This window comes from Apium graveolens, chromosome 3 (assembly GCF_009905375.1).
Source record: "Apium graveolens cultivar Ventura chromosome 3, ASM990537v1, whole genome shotgun sequence".
Lineage (NCBI taxonomy): Eukaryota > Viridiplantae > Streptophyta > Magnoliopsida > Apiales > Apiaceae > Apium > Apium graveolens.
The window spans coordinates 64,942,920-64,965,932 of record NC_133649.1 but is presented as its reverse complement, the minus strand read 5'-3'; the positions used below and the strand labels follow the sequence as shown (position 1 = coordinate 64,965,932).

The following is a 23,013-nucleotide window of genomic DNA, read 5'->3' as shown; positions in this document are numbered from 1 at the left end:
AGAATAAAATATTATTTTGAGTTGTTGGACTGTAGTTGCTTGCTGGGTTTTGCAGCTCATTGTTTTAATATATTTCAGGTTTGGACTTTTGGAACCTAAGGATGTGAACTGTGTGGATTTTCGTGCTATCTGTTTTTAAATAAATATTATCGTTGTTATAGAATAAATTTGAGTTAACTGTTAGAGATTTATTATCGGATTTATAGAGCCCCGTCTTCGATTTTATGATTTTGATTTAATTAGTCTGACCTCTACTTTGACTTTAGTGGATATTTTATTTATCGAATAAAGAATCTATTTAATTTAAATTTTTGTATTTAGATTAAAAGTCCGAGAATTCGGGCTGTTACACTAGATTATAGCCCCATCTAATACACGGTTTTTTAAATTTTACTTTTTTATTTTTTAATTTTTTTAAAAAAATTATAATTATTTAATGTATATACATATTGTTACCACTACGCCATAGATTGGATTCCGCAACCCCAAGAAACCGTAACTAAAGGCCAAAAAAGCGTTGCTAAAGGCCAAAAAAGGCTATGGCGACTCTTTTTCGGGGTTGCAATTTTAGGCGTTGTCATAGAGTTTTTTGCAACCCCGGTGACACCCTATTGCAACCCTTGTTTATCCGTTACAGAAATGTGTTATTGCAACACCAATGGGGTTGCAATAGGTCTTGAAAAGTGTTACAGTAGGGTTTGGGCTATCAGTAAAATATTTGTGGGCCCCACAATAGGGCCCACATGTGGGGTATCGATGTAACCTTTTTGTAACGCTTTTTAGTGTTTTTTGCAACGCTTTTTAGTGTTTTTTGCAACGTTTTTTAGTGATTATTAGCAACACTATAAAGACCTATTGCAACGCTTTTACAAAAAAAAATGTTAGGAACTGTTTGTAAATAAGACCATTGTCTTAAAACCAACACAATCCACAAATCATAAACATCAGTCCACCAACCATAACATCAGTTTCCCCATACTACCACTACTTTCACCATCACCTTACTACCATCTTTATACCACTAATTGTCTACAACCATAAAACAAAAGAGGAAGTTTAAACAAGTTAAAGTTACAATTCAAAATCTAAACATAGTAGTAATGAGAAAAACAAAATAGATAGAGAATGCTACTAGAACGCTTCTGACTAGGTAGAACCACCTCCAGTAATAGGAGGTGGTTTACCTACAGGCTGAAGACTTTCTTCCTCCAACTCAGCACTTTCTAATTCTTCAAGTTCTGCTTCTAGTTCATCCTGCAACATAAAGAAGACATTCAGACAAAAGAATACTTTTTGAATCAAAGGAACATTGATAAGCAGAAAAGAATGTATTCTAACTGGGACTGCAAGAATCAAAAAATAAAATTAATGATATAGGTGAACAACATACCTCATCAAAATCAGTTGCTGCACCAATAGGAGTGGCCAGTGCTTCTTGAATGTGTTCCATGTTTTCTCGCTTATTTAATCCATAGTTTTATCTACATCATCCATATTCATGCGAAGATGACATAATAATATTGTATTAGTGATTCAGATATAATTATGATGATTCTATAACCAAAGTAATCTTGACGGCTACAACCAAATATAGTAGTTAGGCCACTAATTTAAATTAAGGGCCCATATTAATAAAAAGATATACTATCACATAGTGTTTCTCAGAACCAGCAAAAGTGCATAACAACATTTTATACAAAGTGAGTTACGTTTATATATAAGGAAAAAGGTAGTAGCATACATAATCATATCAGTACTGGGATAAATAAAATTTAGGACATAAGACCAAACTAGAAAAGGCCAGTGACATCATGGTATTCAGGATCATAAATAATCAAAAACTCAATATTCAGGGAACAAGATAAATGAATTACATGAAATTCTTTAAGATCTTAATGTATAATTCATTTTAATCAAATGAGACACTCTACTAGACTGTGATACCAAAATATATGCCCCTAACTAATCTACTGGACAAAATCAGTTCTAGAAATCATTAAGCTAAAGTTAAAACACTCAAAAGACAACATATGTTAATGGATATGTAGTCATATACATAAAAATAAAAATAATGTTTTACCTTATAAATGGCACGAGTGAAATAGCTGAAAGAATCTTGTAAAGATGAGTTTAACTTTAACTGATATATCATATTAAACGGGAAGAAAACTTTGATTGGCACAAGAACCATTCCACACACAGTCTATCCAACCAAGGCAGGGATATATTATGAAAGTATATATGTGCAAAGCAGAGCCACATAACCAAAAAAGAAAAAGAAAATTAACATATATAATCCATAAGAGCAAATTAAAGAGAGTGAATCACCTCGAATCCAAGGACTGATGAAGTTATATAGACACATCATTATCAAAACCAGGCTAACAGATTTAATTTTGTTCATTGTTGTAAAATATGTATGGGGTAATAAATGGTCCCTTCCTCTGTTCACTTTCTTGTTTATATATTCCAGGGCCTGACAGTCAGAGGGGTTTGGTCCCTTGCATTTTCACAACGCTGATGTCGATTGTTAGATTGTGATATAATTTATATATATTAAGTCGAAAGAAACCTTGTGATATTAATCATTACTTTAAATATAATTCAAATTAAACCGCATCAAATATTGTACAAATATACACTTAAATTTAACTGGGAACATGAATTTAACCGTGAAACAGAGTAACCACTACAAAAGATAAGATTAATTGCTAAATTTAGCAAAAAAAAGGTTAAATGCTGGAACATACAATCAGTACCTTGAGGTGATTTTGTATAGGTGTGCCACTTATAATTATAAGATGAGCAGCTGGTATCTCAAGCAGCTGATGTGATGATGGAAAGTATGAATCACTGCACATGAATGGTTCTTTCTACCTTGGATTTATAATGATAAATGTGTCCACTCGATTTATTAATTATTTAGTTAGGAAATAGTGACTTATACAACTACATATCTTCTTGTTGTACCACCAACAAGAACCAGTAAAGACGACATACGTAAATGTTTTAATAATAAGAATTACATCAAGAGAATCACCTTGGCTTTCCCTATTGGTAGACAGAAACTAGAATCAAGAACTTCCACAGAAACAGGGAATGACTCACCATATCTGCAGCACAGAACTGAAGCCAGTAAATATTCCATACATACGTGGTCTATTCCAAAGAGAATTCAGAATAATACTAACAACAACTTGTTCTCTAGGAAAACAACAGGGTCTGGGTCCCTAATAGCAGCTTTCAACAAGCCTCGAGCATCTTCTGAAGAGTATGGAGCGAGCACCTTCAACCATGGACACGCACCAAACCATGCTGCATAGCACTAAAAACAACAGAAGTTAATAAACAATATTGTGAAACATTTGTAACATAAGAAATTTAACAATGCTCTATAAAAGCTATTTCATCAATGATGGCAGATTATATTTATTAAATATATATAATGGTCACATTCGTAGCAAGATATTAAGTTCAGGATGTGAGATGATCTCATCTATAATATCTACCTCGTCAATGATAAATAAAACTATAACAGTTTTTCAAGGTCAGAGAGATTTCACTTAATTACTTAAAGTGTTTTCTTTTTCAGCTTTTGCCTTTCATACCTCCCTTCCATTCTTTTAAACAAATTACTGGAAGTGTTTCCGTCTTCAGCTAATGTCTCTCACACTTGCCCTATTTCCTTAGTCTAGAACCGTTGTCCTCGTAATTAAGAAATAAGTGAATTTCAAAGAAACAAGAGTCACACCTGAGAGTGTTGGGCACCAACTCCTGCTACAGCACCATTTGGTCCTCTGAAAACAATAGGTACCGAAATTTGACCGACAGACATGTAGTTTGATTTCGTAGCAGAATTAATGATGTGGTCAATTTCCTGAGAATGTTACCTAGAATGAATGTCCATATATGCATTTACACAATAGCAAGAAGATAGAATCTAAATCTAGATAAAAAGAACAATAGAACAGAAAGAGTGCAACTTCACTTCAAACAGAAACAGTCCATATATGCTACAAATGCACAAAAGAGTCAAATGATAAATAATGAAAACGGAGAGTAACAGTCAAATATTGTGACAAACCTTCACTTTCTCCAGGTTGAATGCTTATGTCAACTGCAAACCTCTCAGGAAATTCCTAATTAACAATTGACAATTGTTTTAGGTAAAATCAAGATCAGGTAAACAATACACCACAAATTAGAGATTATGTAAAGTAGCAAAGATAAAAAAAGTACCAATTTTGTGTCCTCTTGGACCACAAGAACACATCTCTCTTAAAAACATCCATCTCTAAATCATATTATGTTAAAAGTGAGAAAGCAATTCATGAAAACCATATTAACAAGAAGAGAGAAAAATAAAATTCTAAATACTTAAAGACAGAGAGACGTTGAGGAAGAGGAAGACGGAGGAGGGAGAGAGGCACACTTCAATAAACCCTAATGTGCCGGCCCTTTTTTGGTTAAATTTCAACCACCCGCCCCAATTTTCAACCCCCACCCCCAATTTCATCTCTGGGCTTAAGTGCTAATCAAAATAAACAGTCGGGTCCAATCTTATTTGTTTTAATTTATATTTTCCTTAAATAAATATTAATTTTAATATTTCTTTATAAAAAATAAAGAAATTCAAAAATATATAAATATTGTAAATAAATCCACTAATGACTTGTCAAGTTTTATAAAGTGTTCAATTTATCAATATAATATCACTACGCTAATATTATTACCTTCTTAAAATAAATAAAATTTATTTCAATTATTATATCATGTCTATGTAATATTTATTAATTAGTTAAATTAAAAAATCATCTTTAACCAATTATGTCATTTTGGTAACACATTTTGACTATACCGCAACATCAAAAAATAGGGGTTGCGATAGACATGGGTTTACAAGGCTATTATTACACTTTTGTTTACAACCCTAGTGTGAACGGTTGCAGAATCCAATCTATGGCATAGTGTACTTATGATATTGTTGCAATATTGTTTTTATTTTTGATAATTTGTTATAAAATTTAGCAATAGATATGCAAATATTGAAAAATATACATATGTGAAATTGAATTATTATAGCTATATATAGTAGAATATCTAATCATATTTCATCTAATGTTATATCATTTTATCATATTTTGTGTTTGAATAGCACTACAATAATGTAATATTATTATATTTATAATTTTTTAAATTTCTAATCATATTATATATATATGATTATATTAGAACATTTGTATCGCATTTGGTATAATATCTATTTATATTTAATCTATTGTTATATCATTGTATCATATTTTGTATTTAAATAGCACTAGAATAATCTAATACTTTTATATTTATAATTTTTTAAATTCTCTAATCATATTCTATATATGATTGTATTAGAACATTGTATCGCAACTGGTGTTTAAATAATAACTAAAAATGTAATTATTTTCTATTTAGGATTGTATTAATATTAAATTTATTCTGGTAAGATATAATCTTAAACGTCTTTTTTTAATTATACCAGATCAACGGTTGAAATTGTTTTGGCCGTAGATGACCAAAATTGTGGATAAAATGTCCCTTATGCGTATTATATACTAGCTTATAGCCCGTGCGATACACGGTTTTTTTAATTTTTTTATTATTTTTTATTGTACATATACGTTATTACTTATGATGTTGTTACAAGATTATTTTTATTTTTGATAATTATTTGTAATATTGTTGCAACTGCAAATATTGATAAATATACATATGTTGAGTTGAATTATTACAGCTATATATATAGTAGAATATTTGAATATATTTCATTTACGGTTATTGATTGTATCATATTTTGGTGTTTGATTAGTAGTAGAACAATTTAATCCTTCTATATTTACGATTCATAAAATATGTAATCATATTCAATTTAGGATTGTATTAGAATATTTTATCGCAATTGGTGTTTGAAAAGTACTAGAATAATGTAATCATTTTTTATTTATCTTTGTGTTAATAATATATACTTATTCTAATAAGATATAATCATAATCATTTATCTTTAGTTATACCAGATAAACATTTGAGATTATTTTGGCAGTACATGACCAAAGTTTTGGATAAGAAGCCTATAAGGTTTATTATATATAAACGATATAATAAGATATAATTATATAATAGATATGATGATATAATTTAATTTTTAATTTAGAGGTATTTAAATTTGAAAAAAATAATATTACTAATTGAAGTATATAGTTATATTTTAATTTCTAGGTGTCTTTACGAAACATTATTATTTGTTAATTTAAACGATAATTTTATCCCGGTTCAATAGTATATCACATTTACATTTATTTTAAAATTATCTATCCCGAACTCATTATACTGGTCAAATCCAACTAGTTATATTTTATTAATTTTAATTTTGTTTAAAATCAGATAAATATAAACTTTTGTTTCACTCAGATGAATAATATATATTATTTGTTTTAGCTGACCGAATTTTATTTTAATTTTAATTTTGATTTACCGTGGATTAGTTTTATAAATTTTTTGCCTACATAAATAGTAAATATTGTTTTGTTTTAACCCGATGTTATCATTCTGATCAACGAATTACCAGTTTAACAATATAATTTTTTAGGAAAATGAATAATATTTATTATTTTTTAGCCCGAAATCCATTACACCTATTAAATTCAGCTGATTATACTTTGTTTTATTTTAAATTTACTTTAACCTCGATCATAGTATAATTTTATCTTAGTGAAGATAAGTTGTGCATATTATTTGGTCTTATTTCAATGTCATTACATCGACGAAAGAATTATCTATTTTAAGTTTTTTTTAAAAGTATTATGAATAATATAGATACAAAATAGTCTCGTGTATTATATACTTAAGTATTATTTAAACGCAATTCGGCTACATCAGATCTTTGAGTTCTAGTTTTTTCTGAACTCTTATTTCGGTTTGCTGCCAATCTTTGTTCCCGAAGCCTTTGTGCCACTGTTGTCTCATCCATCCCAATGCAAGAAACTGTAATGCAAATAAGGGAAATGTCAACTCAAGTTAAGTGGAATATATAAATCAAGGTATGCAGCAAATATCAATGTTCAAATCAATATTGTGATCGAAAACTTTACATATATGCATGTGTTATGTTGTAACTGATGACGGAAAATCAACAAAACAAAAAAAACAAAGTAATGATTCCAATGGTAAATTTAGCTTATACCTTTAATTTCTATCAGAAATTCCTCAGATCGGATCTTGTTAGAAGAAAAAAGCATGGATTTATTGTGAGGTTCCTTTATACTTTTATAATCTTGGCAACAGGGGGATCAAGTTTGGGGTTCTTTTCCGGAATATCTTTTGAAGTGCAATAACCTCATTGGGCGTAATTCTCAACAATAGTTCCAACAAGGAAGAACCAGTTCTCATAAAATCTTTTATTATTGGTACGAGCTTGGGACCACTTTTGTTAAGTATTCTTGAGGCCGATAGAATAAAAACCCACGCACTTACTAGTGGAAGCCACTCGCTAATGGGACCAACAGATATCAATATTTGAATCGATTTTATGTGCGTGGCATCGGGCAATAAAAGTTTTTATCTTCAAAAAATTATTGGGTGTGAGCTATCCTAACCCAAAATTACAAGTATTTAAAACCTTTTCAAGAAAGGGATGCATTAGAACCCTAAAACCACATATAAAGGAAGCAACTGAAATACCTACTCCAAGATAATCTCTTAACGAAACAAGATCATATACTTTATCTCTGTTTTTGGGTTTAAAAATGAAGAAATCATTAGGTATCATGAACAAAGCTTTCAAAGTTTTAATATCATCATCATCGAGGGTACTAGGAAGGTTAGCAGCCATAAAATTCATATCATCATCAAATATTTCCATGTTATTCCAAATACTAGTATTTGAAATAATGGAATCTGATGAAGACATTGCATTGGCTTCTTTCAATAAAGAAATTCCCTCGGTTTTAGTTGTTGCCAATACAATGCAAGGATCAAAATAGCGATGAATTTCACGATGAAACCATAGCTCATTGGAAGCAGACATCTGCGATTACAAAAAAAAGAAGGTTAGAGTGGTCTCAAGAAAAAAAATATGCGAGATATCATAAAAATCCTACTCTTATATCTATACTCGGGACAAAACTCTTTAACCATTGGAAGCACTTGAATAAGTGCTATATTGGGGACCAATAAAATATTCATCTTCGATAACTAAGTGCAGCGAGTGGGATACCGTAATTTTGTTTCAAGGAAAGCTATTATGTCATTCTACATTGATCAACAAAAACAAGAAATATAACCTCAAGTAAAGTTGAAAACCAAGTAATCTACCTGCTGATACGGGTCTATAAAAATTTTAAGTATATTGGGTTCAATTACTTGGTACTTATGCCACTCAAAATTCGGCTCCAACGAAAATACTAAAGAAGTGAGTCCGAAGATAGGATTTTTCTTTTCTACAGTCTCAAATAAATCAACATCCACAAACATCAAGATTAAGGCTCAATTATCGAGTAAAAAGTACAATACAAGAGCAAAAGGTATGCCCACAAGATTCAATTTTTGATCTACAATTATTTTGAACTATCAATGATAGACTCCACAAATTCCTATTAAGAGTGCGAGTAGTCTACCGGAATACATACAAATTTAAGCGATTATCGAAGATATACTAATTCACCATAAAAGTAAAAAAGTTCACAAGATTATATTATATTTCTCAACAACACAACAAAATAGATAGATGGGTATGTAAAATAAATGGTGTAAATTACATACCTTCTACAGATCTATGGAAATAAAAAAGATAAGATGCCGGAAAAAGAAGGAAATTGATCTTTGTTAGTCCCTTAACAATATAGCAAGAATTACAGAAGGGGGGTTGAATGGAATTCTTGAACCTTTTTCTTGAAATAAAAATATTCAACTCGATTATAGATATATTTGTTTTGATTAGCACAATGCGGAATGTAAACTTAAATGAATTAAAACATAAGTAATTAAAAACAAGAGTCTTTAAAAATTTTCTGGTGGATTTAAATAATTCCACCAGAGATATATATAATATATCGAGAGGACTCTGTATGCAGAAATGCTCGCAGCTGCTTACAAATAGAACTGCTGAGAATACAGGAAATGCTAAAGATTATGCTTACAAAGATTTCTCTGTTTTTGTGTTTCTCAGCTATCTCGGTTATTTTTCTATTTGCTACTCTCTTGGTTTATATAATACCAAGATTACAAAGTCAAAAAGACTGAACAAATATAAAATCTAACAGTCTTAATCTTTGCTGCTTTTCGTCCTCTATTACCCAGTTAATGGGCTTCCACAATGTGTTTGTATACAACTCGACGGCTGTGTGTCAGTTTTCACTGTTCAACTGATGTTTGAATTCTTGATATGATCATCCGTCGACTTTCAGATCATCCGTCGATGACTTAATTGATCATCCGTCGACTGCTATGTTAAACATCCGTTGATAGTCATTTGATCATCCGCCGAAGGCTTTGTTAATCATCCGTCGGTAGCTATTTTGGCACTTGACTTCATTTCACTTATACAGAATTACAAGACATTGCTTATGTACAATTAATCAACCTATTCTGCATATCTAGTTAAAGTCAACATGACTTATATGCTACTACAGATTCTATACAAAGGTGCATACATCACTGTGCTACAAACTTATTATTACATAAGCTACTCACTCGATGGATAATAAATTAATCATCCGTCGGGACTATAATGAGTTATCCGTCGGGACTATAATTCTTATCCGTCGAGTGCTACATTATTTCACTAAGTAAAATATACTTAGATGTTTTGTTTAAGTGATCATCAAGTACACAACATATTCACAACAATCTTAATGCCTCCGAGATATTTTACGGTGCAGTTGTGTAAAATCAAGAAAAGAAGATACAAACATTGGAAGTTTGAAGACTTACGTGATCATCACGTGACAAAAAAGGTGAATATTTTCTTCTGTAGAAAATAAAATGAGTTTGGCAAAGGAAAGAAAACAAAGTGAATATGATAAGGTATTGAGACCCACATTAACATTTGATTGTTAAATCAATTTCTATCTCCTGGATGCAAAATGAAGCTTAGAGGTGTTGTTTTAAAAATATTCATCACGGCCCCGCAACCAAGTTGAAGGTGCCTGACTTCTTTCTTATGTTTTAAAATGTGGTGTGTCCAATGAGAAATTGTGTCCAAAGGCTCAACGGATAATTGTCTTCAAAGGTAATGATAAGTACATAAAATTAATGATTTCTCGCCAATTTTTATGGATCGAAGAAGCAGGTAAAATAAGAAATAATATTAAAAATGAATTCTACAAAATATTTAAAGTATTTATTGAAGTCATCGTTTTCAAAAAATACTGGGGACCTGTTGATACACAAATATATTTCCGATAGATGGGCCTGTAATCCCATTTTCGAAGGCTTAATGTTAGGTGATGAATTACACACAGAGGGGGGGGGGGGTGAATGTGTTTTAGTGTTTTTATACTTTTCTTGAACTGTTTTGGTTTTGAACAAAGTAAATTAAATCTTGTAGTAAGACGTGTTATAACAGAAATTAAACATGCAGCTATGAATAACACTGATCTTTCAAAACTCACTTAATTTTATATTAAAATTAAGAATGTTTTGTTACAAAATTTCTAGGCTCTTTGTTGTTAAAGAGCTTAACTTCAATCTTGAGAGAATACAAGAATTTCTGATCTAATTGTTACAAACTAACAAAGGACCGGTGTTAACTTTATATTTTAGTTAATTGCTGGTTTACACATTGTACAATAAGAGATGCTATTCACTTTAGTAAACTGTCACTAATCATTTCCATTTTAGGAAAAGTATATCTTCCATTTCTGGCTTAGCATATCTTTCCATACTGTGTTAACTTTGATCTTCCTTTGTCAATTAATCTTCACCCTTGATCTTGCACACTCTTCAAGCTGCTTTTTGTAGACTTGTCAATCCAACTGGTTGGATTGTTTGTTGATTGTTAATCTTAGATATTGAACTGGTCTGCAATTTGTACTTTGAGATTTTACCTCGAGATCTCCATTTAGGCATATAGAGATCTTGACATCTTGATAAGTATACTGACTTATCAAGATCTTTAATACTTCATAGTTGATTTGACTTGTAGAGGTCTCTAAGTTCTCTATAAGAGAATTTGGCTTATCGAGATCTCTAATCTTCATATCTCCACTTTGAATTATCGATATCTCTGAGTTCTCTAGTGACTTATTGTCTTGTCGATAACTCAGAGTTCTCTAGTCAAATTTGACTTGTCGATAACTCAGAGTTCTCTACTAAATTTTGGCTTTTCGATATCTCTGAGTTCTCCAGTGAAATTTGACTTATCGATAACTCAGATTTCTCTAATGAATGTTGACTTGTCGATAAGTCTGAGTTCTCTAGAGAAGAAATGACTTGTCGATATCTCCAATCTTCATGTCTTCAATTTGGCTTGTCGATATCTCTGAATTCTCTAGTAGATTTATTCAACTCCAAGCTTCTTCATAATTCTTCTGAGACATGATCTTCTTGATCTTCTTCCAGATAGAATTCTTAGGCTTGATACTGTTTAAAGAAAAAGACTTCAATTTTCTCTTTTAACATTTTTACAGACTTTAAATATTATAAGTACTAAATGCAAACTAAGATTACAATACAGCTTACTTAGGGTTGTCAATTTGACTTAGTCTTGTTAAGGTACAGGCATATCTTGCACAACAATCTCCCCCAATTTGTGAGAAGATTGCTTAACATAAATTTATGCATGTTAACAAGACTAACCCCAAGTTAAACTGGAAAATAAGACTAATACATAAAATTGACATAATTACAGCTTTTATACATTAGAAGATTTACAGAGTCTAAATGATACAAGCATCAGGTAAAAACTGTTTTTTCTTCTGTTTCTTCCCTAATGAGATCCTTTAAGAACACAAAAATTTCAAGTTCTTTTACAATAGGTGTCCCACTTAGAGCTTCTACTAGTTTGATCATGTCTGCCTTTGGATAACCATTGTCTAGTAAATCCATTCTAAATCTTGAGAATTTGCCAACTTTGATGTTTAGAAACTTTCCATCTTTTGAAATTCTGCTCATTCCTTTAGCCTTGAGTTCTTCTAATCTTTTCATGAACATTTCAATCTCTTCATCATACTTTCTTTTTTTCCTCATATTCAGCCTCATTTCTTTTTCTTTTTCCCTCCCTTTCAACCAACCACTCAGCCAAAACTGATCTACATGCTCTTGTAGCAGTATCCTTGTCTTTTAGCAAGCTTTTCACTCTCTTGATTTATGTGGGAGAGAGAGAAACCATCAAAACACATCCAAGGAAAGTGAAGGACCCATCTGCATAATATATTCTGACTTCCTTTAAAGATACAACCCAGACTAAAACTATTTCCTCGGCTATTTTTTGAAAATAATCTCCATCTGAGATGCACCAATTCAAGGGTAGACAGTCATTTTGCTTGAAACAATTCCAGAGAGCCCTTTTAGTAATTTCTACTTTTTCTGTAGGCTTGACTTTTCTAGGTTTCCTCCCAACAGACTTGTAATTGATTTTAAGTGAAGGCTTGTCTAAAGGTAAGATAGTGATTTTCTTGAGATAGGTTTGGTTTGAGGTGAGTGGTGTTTTAAGAAAGGTATTTGCAGTTTATCTGTACAGAAACCTTGGCTTAGAGGTTTGAGGTGGTTTGATATTTGAGACTGTTGACTTTGAAGGTTGAGCTAAAGGTTGAGCTAGTTGTGTTTGGATTTTTAGGGTTTGGTGTGGTTCTGAGCCATCATGATTCTTCTTGCTTCTCCTCTCACTTCTTCTCTTCTTATCCTCATCTTTCTTCTCCTCTTGCTTCTTATCCTTGCTACCAGTTGGCTTGGAGGATTGACTTGGATTTGAGCTAGAAGGTTTTTGATCATCTTTCTGCTCATCATCATCCTCATCTTTCCTTAAGTTATACTGAGTATTCGGCAGCATGGTGTCAGGATTTACAAAATACCTTTTCCAGAATCTTTATCATCTCAACATTTTCATGATTTTTATTCCTTTTGATTTTTAAGTCAGACTGCAAGGTCATGATCAGCCTCATGTTTGATCTGACACAATGCTTAGGAACAATGAGATGCTTTTCTTGCGTGGTTGATGGATAGACATACACTACTCATTTGTGTGGATATAGATAGGCTTCTGAAAAAGCTGTTATATGTGCCTTTTTGAGTTCTTATAGAAGTTGAGTGTCTTCTTGAATAACTGGATTTACTTTATCAATCATTACATCCAGTTCAGATACTCTTAAAGTTTGAAGATATGGAAGAGTCACCTGGAGAGACCTGTCCACACCACCATCATTGATGTTCATGACAATGCTTTTCTCTAGAAAGTTATCAACTTTCACCACCACTGCTCTTATGAAGTTTATGTTTTTTCCCAAAGCTTTCTTGCAGGTGATAAGTGGCATTTTATACCACTTAGAACGTCTTATAATGGCTTGAATTGATGTCTTAAAATCAGGTATTTTGTGTATTTGATGCGTTTTTTTAGTGTTTGTTCATTTCAGGGTATAACTTGCGTTTGTGGGGAGATTTCATTAGGAATAAGCCTAGGGGAGTGCTTGGCATTGGATGTGGGAAGTTAGGAGCAGAACGCCAGAAATCGGGAGCAGAATAAGGAATTTTCCAGTAACCTGCTGGGCGCCCGCTCAAGAAAGCTGGGCGGCCGCTCAGGATGCTGGGCGCCCCTGGGCGGCCGCTCATGGGCGAGAAATTTAATTCTGATTTCTCAAATCATTATTCTGATGGACTTCTGAGACGGCTGGTTCTTGTGGGCTTCTATATAAGTAGTTCTCAGAGACGTTTCATATTAAGGAGTTATCAAGCAAGGAGCGAGGAGAGAAGAAGAAGACCGTTTAGCACATTACAACGAAGAAGAGGAAGCATACATTTTCTTGTGATTCTTTTATTCGTGGTATCAGTGGATGCTAGTTTTCTTTACTTTGAACCTTATTACTCTTGTGATGTACTCCGATTTTAATAAGTATTTTTAATAGTTTATATTGTGTGTTATATCATGTTTTCATATGAACCCATGGTGACGATGAGTTCTATCATGGGCTAATCGTGATCATGGGGTCGTAACGGATTTACTATGGATTTCTTTAGTTAGTTGTTTAATACCCTAGTGTGTGATGATTATATGATATCTAACATAGGTTGCGCTTATTCATCTTATGTGCGTCGCGAACATATAAGATAGTCTGTTAATCTCTTGTGAAGTGACGGTGGATCTTGAGGTTTAGAACTTGCCATGCTAGCATAGGTTCATGTGTGTGTATGCATGATTAGTGGGTAACTCTAACCGTTTTACTTGACTTGTGTAATCATAAAGAATAACTTGTGCTTAAATCGTTATGTGGTGAAATTCTGTAGACATATAGGGTCTCAACATAATTGATGCCTATTCAACTTCTATCTTAATTGTGGATGTTTGGTAGAATGGTATTGGTACAACGAAAGTTGGCTTTTTTCAGTTTCGTGTTGTTCGATTAATATCATCATCGTTACATGCTAAGGGTAATAACAATAACTATTGAAGGAAGTAGTAATGAAGTTATGATCTCATGTGTGTTTAATATTGTTAATTCAAGTGTCAATTAAGTGTTTAATTCTCGTAGTTAATTATAGTTAATAATTAGTTAATCAAATCTAAGTGTTATTATCTTGACATTGAGAAGTAATCATACATTGGTGAGTAAGTGTTAATTGCACATAATTAGTCTGAGTCTCTATTGGAACGAACTAGAAATTATTTTATATTACTTGCGAACACGTATACTTGCGTGAATTATTAGCACGTGTTTTGTGCCTAACAAGTTTTTGGCGCCACTGTTGGGGACTCGGAGTATTTGTTTAGTTTATGTACTTACCATCAGTGGTCATTAGGACTCATTGATTAAGACGTGTTACTTATTATTTCCAGTTGTGTTTCAGGTACTTTAGCGAGCGTTTATGCAAAAACGTTCTCGTACTCGCAAGAGGACTTTAGATACGGCTGAGGAGACAGACTCAGTTCTTGATATTCTGGAGAAGATAGATTTTGAAGATTCGAATAAAGAGAGTGAGCAGAAAGAACCAATAATCATGGGTGATCGTATAGTTCCGGCAGATCCAGCTCTTATGGACTTTTCTCGGCCTAAAATTGATGACATACAGTCAAGCATCCTTCATCCGGCTATTTAGGCTAACACTTTTGAAATCAAGCCTGGCACTATTCAGATGGTGCAGAATTCTGTTTCTTTCGGAGGTGCTGCGACTGAAGACCCCAACATGCATATCAGGAATTTTGTCGAGATCTGTAGTACTTTCAAATATAATGGTGTGACTGATGAGGCTATCAAGCTGAGGCTTTTCCATTCACTCTGAGGGATAAAGCTAAGGACTGGTTACATTCTGAACCAGCTGGGTCCATCACTACTTGTCAAGATCTTGCGCAAAAGTTTCTGGTGAAGTTCTATCCAATGGCGAAGACTACAGCTATGAGGAGTGCTCTTACTCAGTTTGCGCAGCAACCAACAGAATATATGTGCGAAGCTTGGGAGTGCTACAAGAAGATGTTGAGAAAGTATCCACATCATGGTATGCCTGACTGGATGGTGATCACTAGTTTCTATAATGGTTTGGGGGCCCAATCTCGGCCCATGCTCGATGCAACAGCTGGAGGCGCCTTGTGGGCCAAAAGCTATACTGAGGCTTATAATCTTATTGAAACTATGGCTGCAAATGAGCATCAAAACCCAACTCAAAGGATGATGCCTGAGAAGGTAGCAGGTATGCTGGAAGTTGATGCAGCTACAACTATTGCAGCGCAGCTCCAAGCGCTGTCTTTAAAGGTCGATTCTTTAGCCAACTATGGAGTCAATCAGATAGCTATGGTCTATGAGCTTTGTGCAGGTTCTCATGCTATGGATCAGTGTTCTCTTGTAAATGAAACTATGTAGTATGTGAATAATTATCAGCGACCGCATCAGCCTGTGCCAGCTACTTATCATCCTAACAACAGAAATCATCCCAATTTTAGCTGGAGCAATAATCAGAATGCTATTCTGCAATCATATCAGCAAGGCGTAAGTAAACAGTTTAATCCACCTGGATTTCAGCAACCACAGCATTACGCTCAAAGGCAATCATATCCTCAATAAGGAGATACTGCTCCACCTTCTAATGCTAATTTCGAGGAGCTCAAGCTGTTGTGCAAAAGTCAGGTTGTTTCTATCAAGACCTTGGAAAATCAAATCGGTCAAATAGCCAATGCAGTGCTCAATCATCAACCCGACATACTTCCCAGCGATACTGAAGTGCCAGGTAGGAAGGAAGCTAAAGAGCAAGTCAAAGCTATTACCTTAAGGTCCGGAAAAGTTGTTGATGCTGAAAAAGCGAAAGACAGAGAAACTGAAGTTGTTGATGAAGAAGAGAAGCAAAAGGAGAAAGCGGCGGAACCAAGGAAGACTACTGTTGAACACACTCTGCCTGAAGGTAATACAGGGGAGAAATAGCTCTATCCTCCACCAGCTTTCCCTAAGAGATTACCACAACAAAAGCTGGATAAGCAGTTCGGTAAATTTCTGGATGTGTTCAAGAAACTTCACATCAACATACCTTTCACTGAGGCTCTGGAGCAAATGCCTAGTTATGCAAAATTCATGAAGAGTATACTTTCAAGGAAGGTGAAACTGGATGATCTTGAGACCGTTGCTCTAACGGAAGAGTGAAGTGTTGTGCTGCAACAAAAATTACCTCCAAAGCTTAAAGATCCAGGTAGCTTCACCATTCCTTGCACCATCGACAAGTTGTCTTTCGACAAATGCCTGTGTGATTTGGGAGCAAGCATCAATCTGATGCCATTGTCTATCTTCAAAAAGTTGTATTTGCCTGATCCAAAGCCCACTTACATGTCTCTACAATTGGCTGATCATTCTATTACATACCCATGCGGCATCGTGGAGGACGTGTTAGTAAAGGTGGATAAGCTCTTCTTCCCTGCAGACTTTGTCATTTTGGATTTCGAGGAAGATAAGAAGATTCCCATAATCTTGGGAAGACCTTTCTTGGCTACATGCCGTACCTTGATAGATGTACAGAAAGGTGAACTTACTATGAGGGTGCAGGATCAGGATTTGACATTCAATGTATTCAAAGCGATGAAATTCCCTACAGAAGACGAGGAGTGCTTAAAGGTGGATTTGATTGATTCTGCGGTAACTTCAGAATTTGATCATATGCTAATGTCTGATGCCTTAGAGAAAGCCTTGGTGGGGGACTTTGACAGTGATGATGAGGATGGCAATGAGCAACTACAATATCTAAATGCTTCTCCTTGGAGGCGAAAGCTAGACATGCCATTTGAATCTCTTAGTACTACTGATCTCAAGAATGCTGAAGGAAAGCTCAAACCATATATTGAGGAAGTACCAACTTTGGAGCTTAAACCATTGCTTGAACACTTGAGGTATGCTTTTTTAGGTGATGCATCTACTTTACCTGTTATTATTGCATCTGACCTTTCAGGTAGTGAGGAGGACAAGCTCTTGAGGATCTTGAGAGAATTCAAATTGGCTATCGGATGGACTATAGCAGATATCAAAGAGATTAGCCCTTCGTATTGTATGCATAAAATTCTGCTAGAGAAAGGTAGTAAGCCAACTGTTGAGCAACAGCGACGACTTAATCCTATCATGAAAGAAGTGGTGAGGAAAGAAATTCTGAAGTGGCTGGATGCAGGAATCATATATCCTATTTCTGACAGTTCTTGGGTGAGCCCCGTGTAATGTGTACCTAAGAAAGGAGGTATAACTGTGGTAGCAAATGAGAAGAACGAGCTCATCCCCACTCGAACAGTCACAGGATAGAGGGTATGCATGGATTACAGAAAGTTGAACAAAGCCACAAGAAAGGATCACTTCCCTCTTCCATTTATTGATCAGATGCTTGACAGGTTGGCTGGTCTTGAGTATTATTGTCTTCTGGATGGCTATTCGGGGTATAATCAGATTTGCATTGCACTAGAAGATCAAGAAAAGACTACCTTCACTTGTCCATTCGGCACGTTTGCTTTTCGCAAGGTATCATTTGGCTTATGTGGTGCACCTACCACTTTTCAGAGATGTATGATGGCTATATTCTCTGATATGATTGGAAATAATGTCGAAGTGTTCATGGACGACTTTTCCATCTTTGGACATTCGTATCATGAATGTTTGAATAATCTTCGTTCGGTGCTCAAAAGGTGTGTGGAAACTAATTTGGTGCTCAATTGGGAAAAATGTCACTTTATGGTGCGCGAAGGCATTATTCTTGGGCATAAAGTCTCTAGCAAGGGTCTTGAGGTGGACAAAGCCAAGGTGGAAGTCATTGAAAATCTTCCACCACCTATTTCTGTGAAAGGAATCCGTAGTTTTCTTGGTCATGCGGGTTTTTATCGGCGTTTCATTAAGGACTTCTCTAAGATATCTAATCCGTTGTGCAACTTGCTTGAGAAAGATGTGCCTTTCAAATTTGATGATGAATGCTTTGCGGCATTCGAGACTCTCAAGAAGAGTTTGATAACTACACTAGTTATTACGGCACCTGATTGGACAGAACCTTTTGAGATGATGTATGATGTGAGTGATTATGCAGTAGGAGAAGTTCTTGGGCAGCGCAAGAATAATCTTTTCCATGTGGTCTACTATGCTAGTAAGACTCTAAATGGAGCTCAAATGAACTACACCACTACTGAGAAGGAGCTTTTCGCTATAGTCTTTGGTTTAGAAAAATTTCGATCTTATCTACTTGGGAAAAAGTTGACAGTATTCACTGATCATGCTGCCATTCGCTATCTAGTCTCAAAGAAGGATTTGAAGCCTAGACTTATTCGTTGGGTGCTCTTGCTACATGTATTTGAGTTAGAGATCAAGGATCGAAAAGGTACTGAGAATCAAGTAGCTCACTATCTCTCTAGATTGGAGAATCCTGATTCTACTTCACATGATAAGACATTGATCAATGAATCTTTTCCGGGTGAGCAGTTATTCGCAGTTCAGGAGGAAGAGCCATGGTTCGCAGATAATATGAACTATCTTGTCAGTAATATAATGCCTCATAATATGAATGCAGCTCAAAAGAAGAAGTTTCTACATGAGGTGAAGTGGTACATGTGGGATGAACCGTATTTGTTTAGACAAGGAGCTGACCAGATCATCAGGAGATGTATCCTATTCTGTGAGACGGAGGGGATATTACGAGACTGCCACTCCACAGTTTATGGTGGACATTATGGTGGTGAAAAGACAGCAGCTCGTATTCTACAAACAGGTTTTTTCTAGCCTACTTTGTTTAAGGATGCACATCAGTTTGTTTTAAGGTGTGATCGTTGCCAAAGAGTGGGGAATCGTACGAGGAAGGATGAGATTCCGTTAAATGTGATGCTTGAAGTTGAGGTCTTTGATGTTTGGGGAATCGATTTCATGGGACTATTTGTCTCGTCCTGCAATAATCAGTACATCTTGCTGGCAGTCGATTATATTTCAAAATGGGTAAAAGTCAAGGCTCTACCAACGAATGATTCAAAGGTAGTGTTGAATTTTCTTCATAAGCAGATTTTCACAAGGTTTGGAATGTCACGAGTAATCATAAGTGATGAAGGGTCGCATTTCTGCAACCGTAAGTTCACTTCTATGATGCAGCACTATAATGTGAATCATCGTATTGCTACTGCCTATCATCCGCAAAATAATGTTCAAGTTGAAGTGTCTAATAGAGAGATCAAGCGCATTCTAGAGAAAGTTGTTTGTCCGTCAAGGAAGGATTGGGCTTTAAAGCTCGATGAAGCTGTTTGGGCTTATAGAACAGCATACAAGACTCCACTTGGGATGTCCCAATTTTAACTTGTTTATGGTAAGGGATGTCATTTACCTACGGAGCTTGAGCATAAGGCTTATTGGGCGTTGAAGAAGTTGAACCTTGATCCAAATACAGCTGGGAAGAAGCGAATGCTTCAGTTAAATGAACTTGATGAATATCGACTTCAAGTGTACGAGAACAACAAAATTTACAAGGAAAAAGTGAAAAGGTGGCACGATAGGAAGCTATCTCCTAAGTCATTCGTGCCGGGGTAACAAGTTCTGTTATTCAACTCTCATCTCCGACTTTTTCCGGGAAAGTTGAAATCAAGGTGGTCTGGACCTTTTATTGTCAAAACTGTGTTTCCACATGGAGCGGTGGAGATTTTTGAGAATGATCTGGGCCAAGCATTCAAGGTTAATGGTCAGCGATTGAAGCATTACTATGGGGACATGGCAAACCGAGAAGTGGTTAGTGTCGTTTTATTGTCAACTTGATCGAAGTACTCTACGTCAAGCTAATGACGTAAAAGAAGCGCTTTTTGGTAGGCAACCCAAGATTTGTGACTATAGGAACCCTTAGAAGTTAGTAACCTATCCAAAACAAAAAAAAATCAGAAAAAATTGGGTAGGAAAAATAGTTTTCCAGAGACCCCTTGGCGCCCGCTCAGGATTGCTGGGCGGCCGCTCAAGAGGCCGGGCGCCCGCTCAGGAGGCTGGGCGCCCGCTCAGCAATGCTGGGCGGCCGCTCAAGACCCGACTATCAGAAAAAAAAATTGCCTTATAAAATATCCAAAAAAAAGCAGAAAAACCCAAAAACAAAATACAAACCCACAACCCATGATTTCTTTTATACAACCCATGTTTTATCTCCCATAAACCCCACTCTCACTCTAATTTTAACCCTAATTCCTACCCTATATATACATACAACTCCTCCATATACACTCCCATATACATTCAACCTGAAAACTTTCTCCTATACTCAAAACACAACTCTTAAATACTTTTTCTCAGTTTCAATGGCTCCTAAGAGATCCCGAACTATTGATAGCAGCAACACCATTCCTACTGCTGATTCTTCGAGGGGAACTGCTGCGAGACCTCGTTTGATGGATAGGGCTGCCGAGGAGGAGTATACTAGGCTTCTAGCTAAGCCAATTTTGGAGGAGAGGGGATTTTTACCATCGGGGAGGGATGGTGAGTTGTTACCGATGATTGCGGAGAAAGGGTGAATTTTTTTTTATAAGTCGCTGTAACACCCCCAAATCCGGGGTCGGGGATCCAGGTTGTCACGAGTTCCATTTCCCTTATCAATACTTAATCTTAACAGTCAACCAACTACTGCGTACTGTGACCCCACAATATACACACACCACAAGTTATAGTCTCAGAGATGAATACCAAAAATAACACAAGTCATTTTATTCCACAATTATAAACCATTTCACCTTAAAAAGGGTCTCTGAATAATTTATATATTCTTTGCCATTATTACAATTCATAAATATACATAAGTCTGGTACATCGAAAGTTGAAAGCCTAGCCTATTGGTAGATCCTACCTCAGCTACACGGCATCAACGCCTACAGGAAACTGCAAAACGTTTCCTATCTGCTCGCGAATTGGGAGGTTGATCCTGTTCATCTTGTCTATCTGTTGTTGTGTGATGAAAGAAGAAAGCAAGGGTGAGCAACAAGCCCACCGAAATAATATGTATAATAATTAACAATATATGAGCATTCTCATAGTACTCATGAAAGTCTTGGTCAAGAAGAAATGAACCAAGTTTGATATCTTAACGCGACCAAGTCGCAAAATATTCAGTATATATGTATATATATACTTTTCAAAATCTTGGAAGTCCTCTTCCATGCATAATATACACAGAGTTCCAGTTTATAACTGTATAAAAATATCGTTGCAAGGTGATCTCATATATCTAACCTTGTCTCAACGTTTTTGTGAAAATCTTTGTCATGCATAAGATAATCATTAACCAGATATAAGTTGAAAAGATGAAGTTACAAGATACTCCAATATACTTATATCTTTTCCGAATACTACTTGAACTACCACCGTTCAAGTTAAAATTAGTTTCAAAAGTTCATCACATAGATGAGACTACAAGAAAAGATTTGAATAGATTCAATCTTTGAATATCATTATAAATAATGAAGTTACGAGATACTTCATTAAGTCCCGATATATATATACACCTATATATATACATTTCATACACTCCTTGAAAACCTCTGTTATGAAAATTATAAACAGAGTTACAATATCCAATGAATTTGGAAAGGAGAAAACCTTGGCATAAACCTGATATCTTGCTGATCAGGCAAAGATACCAATAAGTAACCTTTTCTACTAGTAGATGGACGAATTCCCCACTGGTCATCACCCTGGTCGCAATAGGACCTTATGCTGGACTGCCACTCAGCCACTTACGCATTTGATGGACTCCCACTGAGCCACTTACACATTCATGGACGCCCACTGAGCCCATGTTGCTTATGCCGACTCAAATAGATGAACTTACTTCCCGAACGATGGGCGAATAATCAAGATGTTTTCTCAAAACAGCAACCTCGTTGCGAATGTAAAATACACCACTGAGCCGGATCCCTCAGGTTTTGAGCGAGTATTTAAAATACACCACTGAGTTTTGGGATCCGCTCTAACTTTTAAAATCATTTTGAAGACTCGAAAACACTTTTAAGAATGTTTGGAGTAATGCTCATTTAATGACATAAATCAGTCCCGATATATTAGAAAATATCTGAATATTATTATTTAAATAATATTACCATAAGGATAATCTCTATATAAAGAATTGAAGTAGAAGTTTTAAAACTCATACTTGAAATGAATATTAAATAACCAAAGATATACTTATACAAAAGTACTATCTTTATTTGAATAATCGAAAATAAGTTTGATTATCGAACATTATTCTTTAATAAAATAAAGAATATTATTTAGTAAATAATCGGAGTCATAAGTCCTCGAATGAATATTCAAAATAATATTCATTAAATAGAATAAACAGAGTCATAAGTCCTCGAATGAATATTCAAAGTAATATTCATCA

General features: G+C 34.7%; 1 protein-coding gene across 3 annotated transcripts; it reads right to left on the bottom strand.

The window, feature by feature from the left end:
- Positions 1–935: 935 nt before the first annotated feature.
- On the bottom strand, positions 936–4,470 carry LOC141710747 (pyruvate dehydrogenase E1 component subunit beta-1, mitochondrial-like). Of its 3 annotated transcripts, none has more exons than XM_074513280.1 (7): positions 4,240–4,470; positions 4,085–4,139; positions 3,752–3,890; positions 3,192–3,325; positions 3,041–3,113; positions 1,391–1,481; positions 936–1,254 (listed from the first exon to the last, which is right to left on the bottom strand). In XM_074513280.1, exons 3-6 carry the CDS (start codon positions 3,833–3,835, stop codon positions 1,461–1,463), a joined length of 312 nt encoding a protein of 103 aa, XP_074369381.1. In that variant the 5' UTR covers positions 3,836–3,890; positions 4,085–4,139; positions 4,240–4,470; the 3' UTR covers positions 936–1,254; positions 1,391–1,460. The 3 variants fall into 3 exon arrangements, with proteins under 3 accessions (XP_074369381.1, XP_074369380.1, XP_074369382.1); XM_074513279.1 differs by having other exon boundaries at positions 3,752–3,877; XM_074513281.1 differs by having other exon boundaries at positions 3,198–3,325; positions 3,752–3,877.
- Between the last annotated feature and the right edge of the window lie 18,543 nt (positions 4,471–23,013).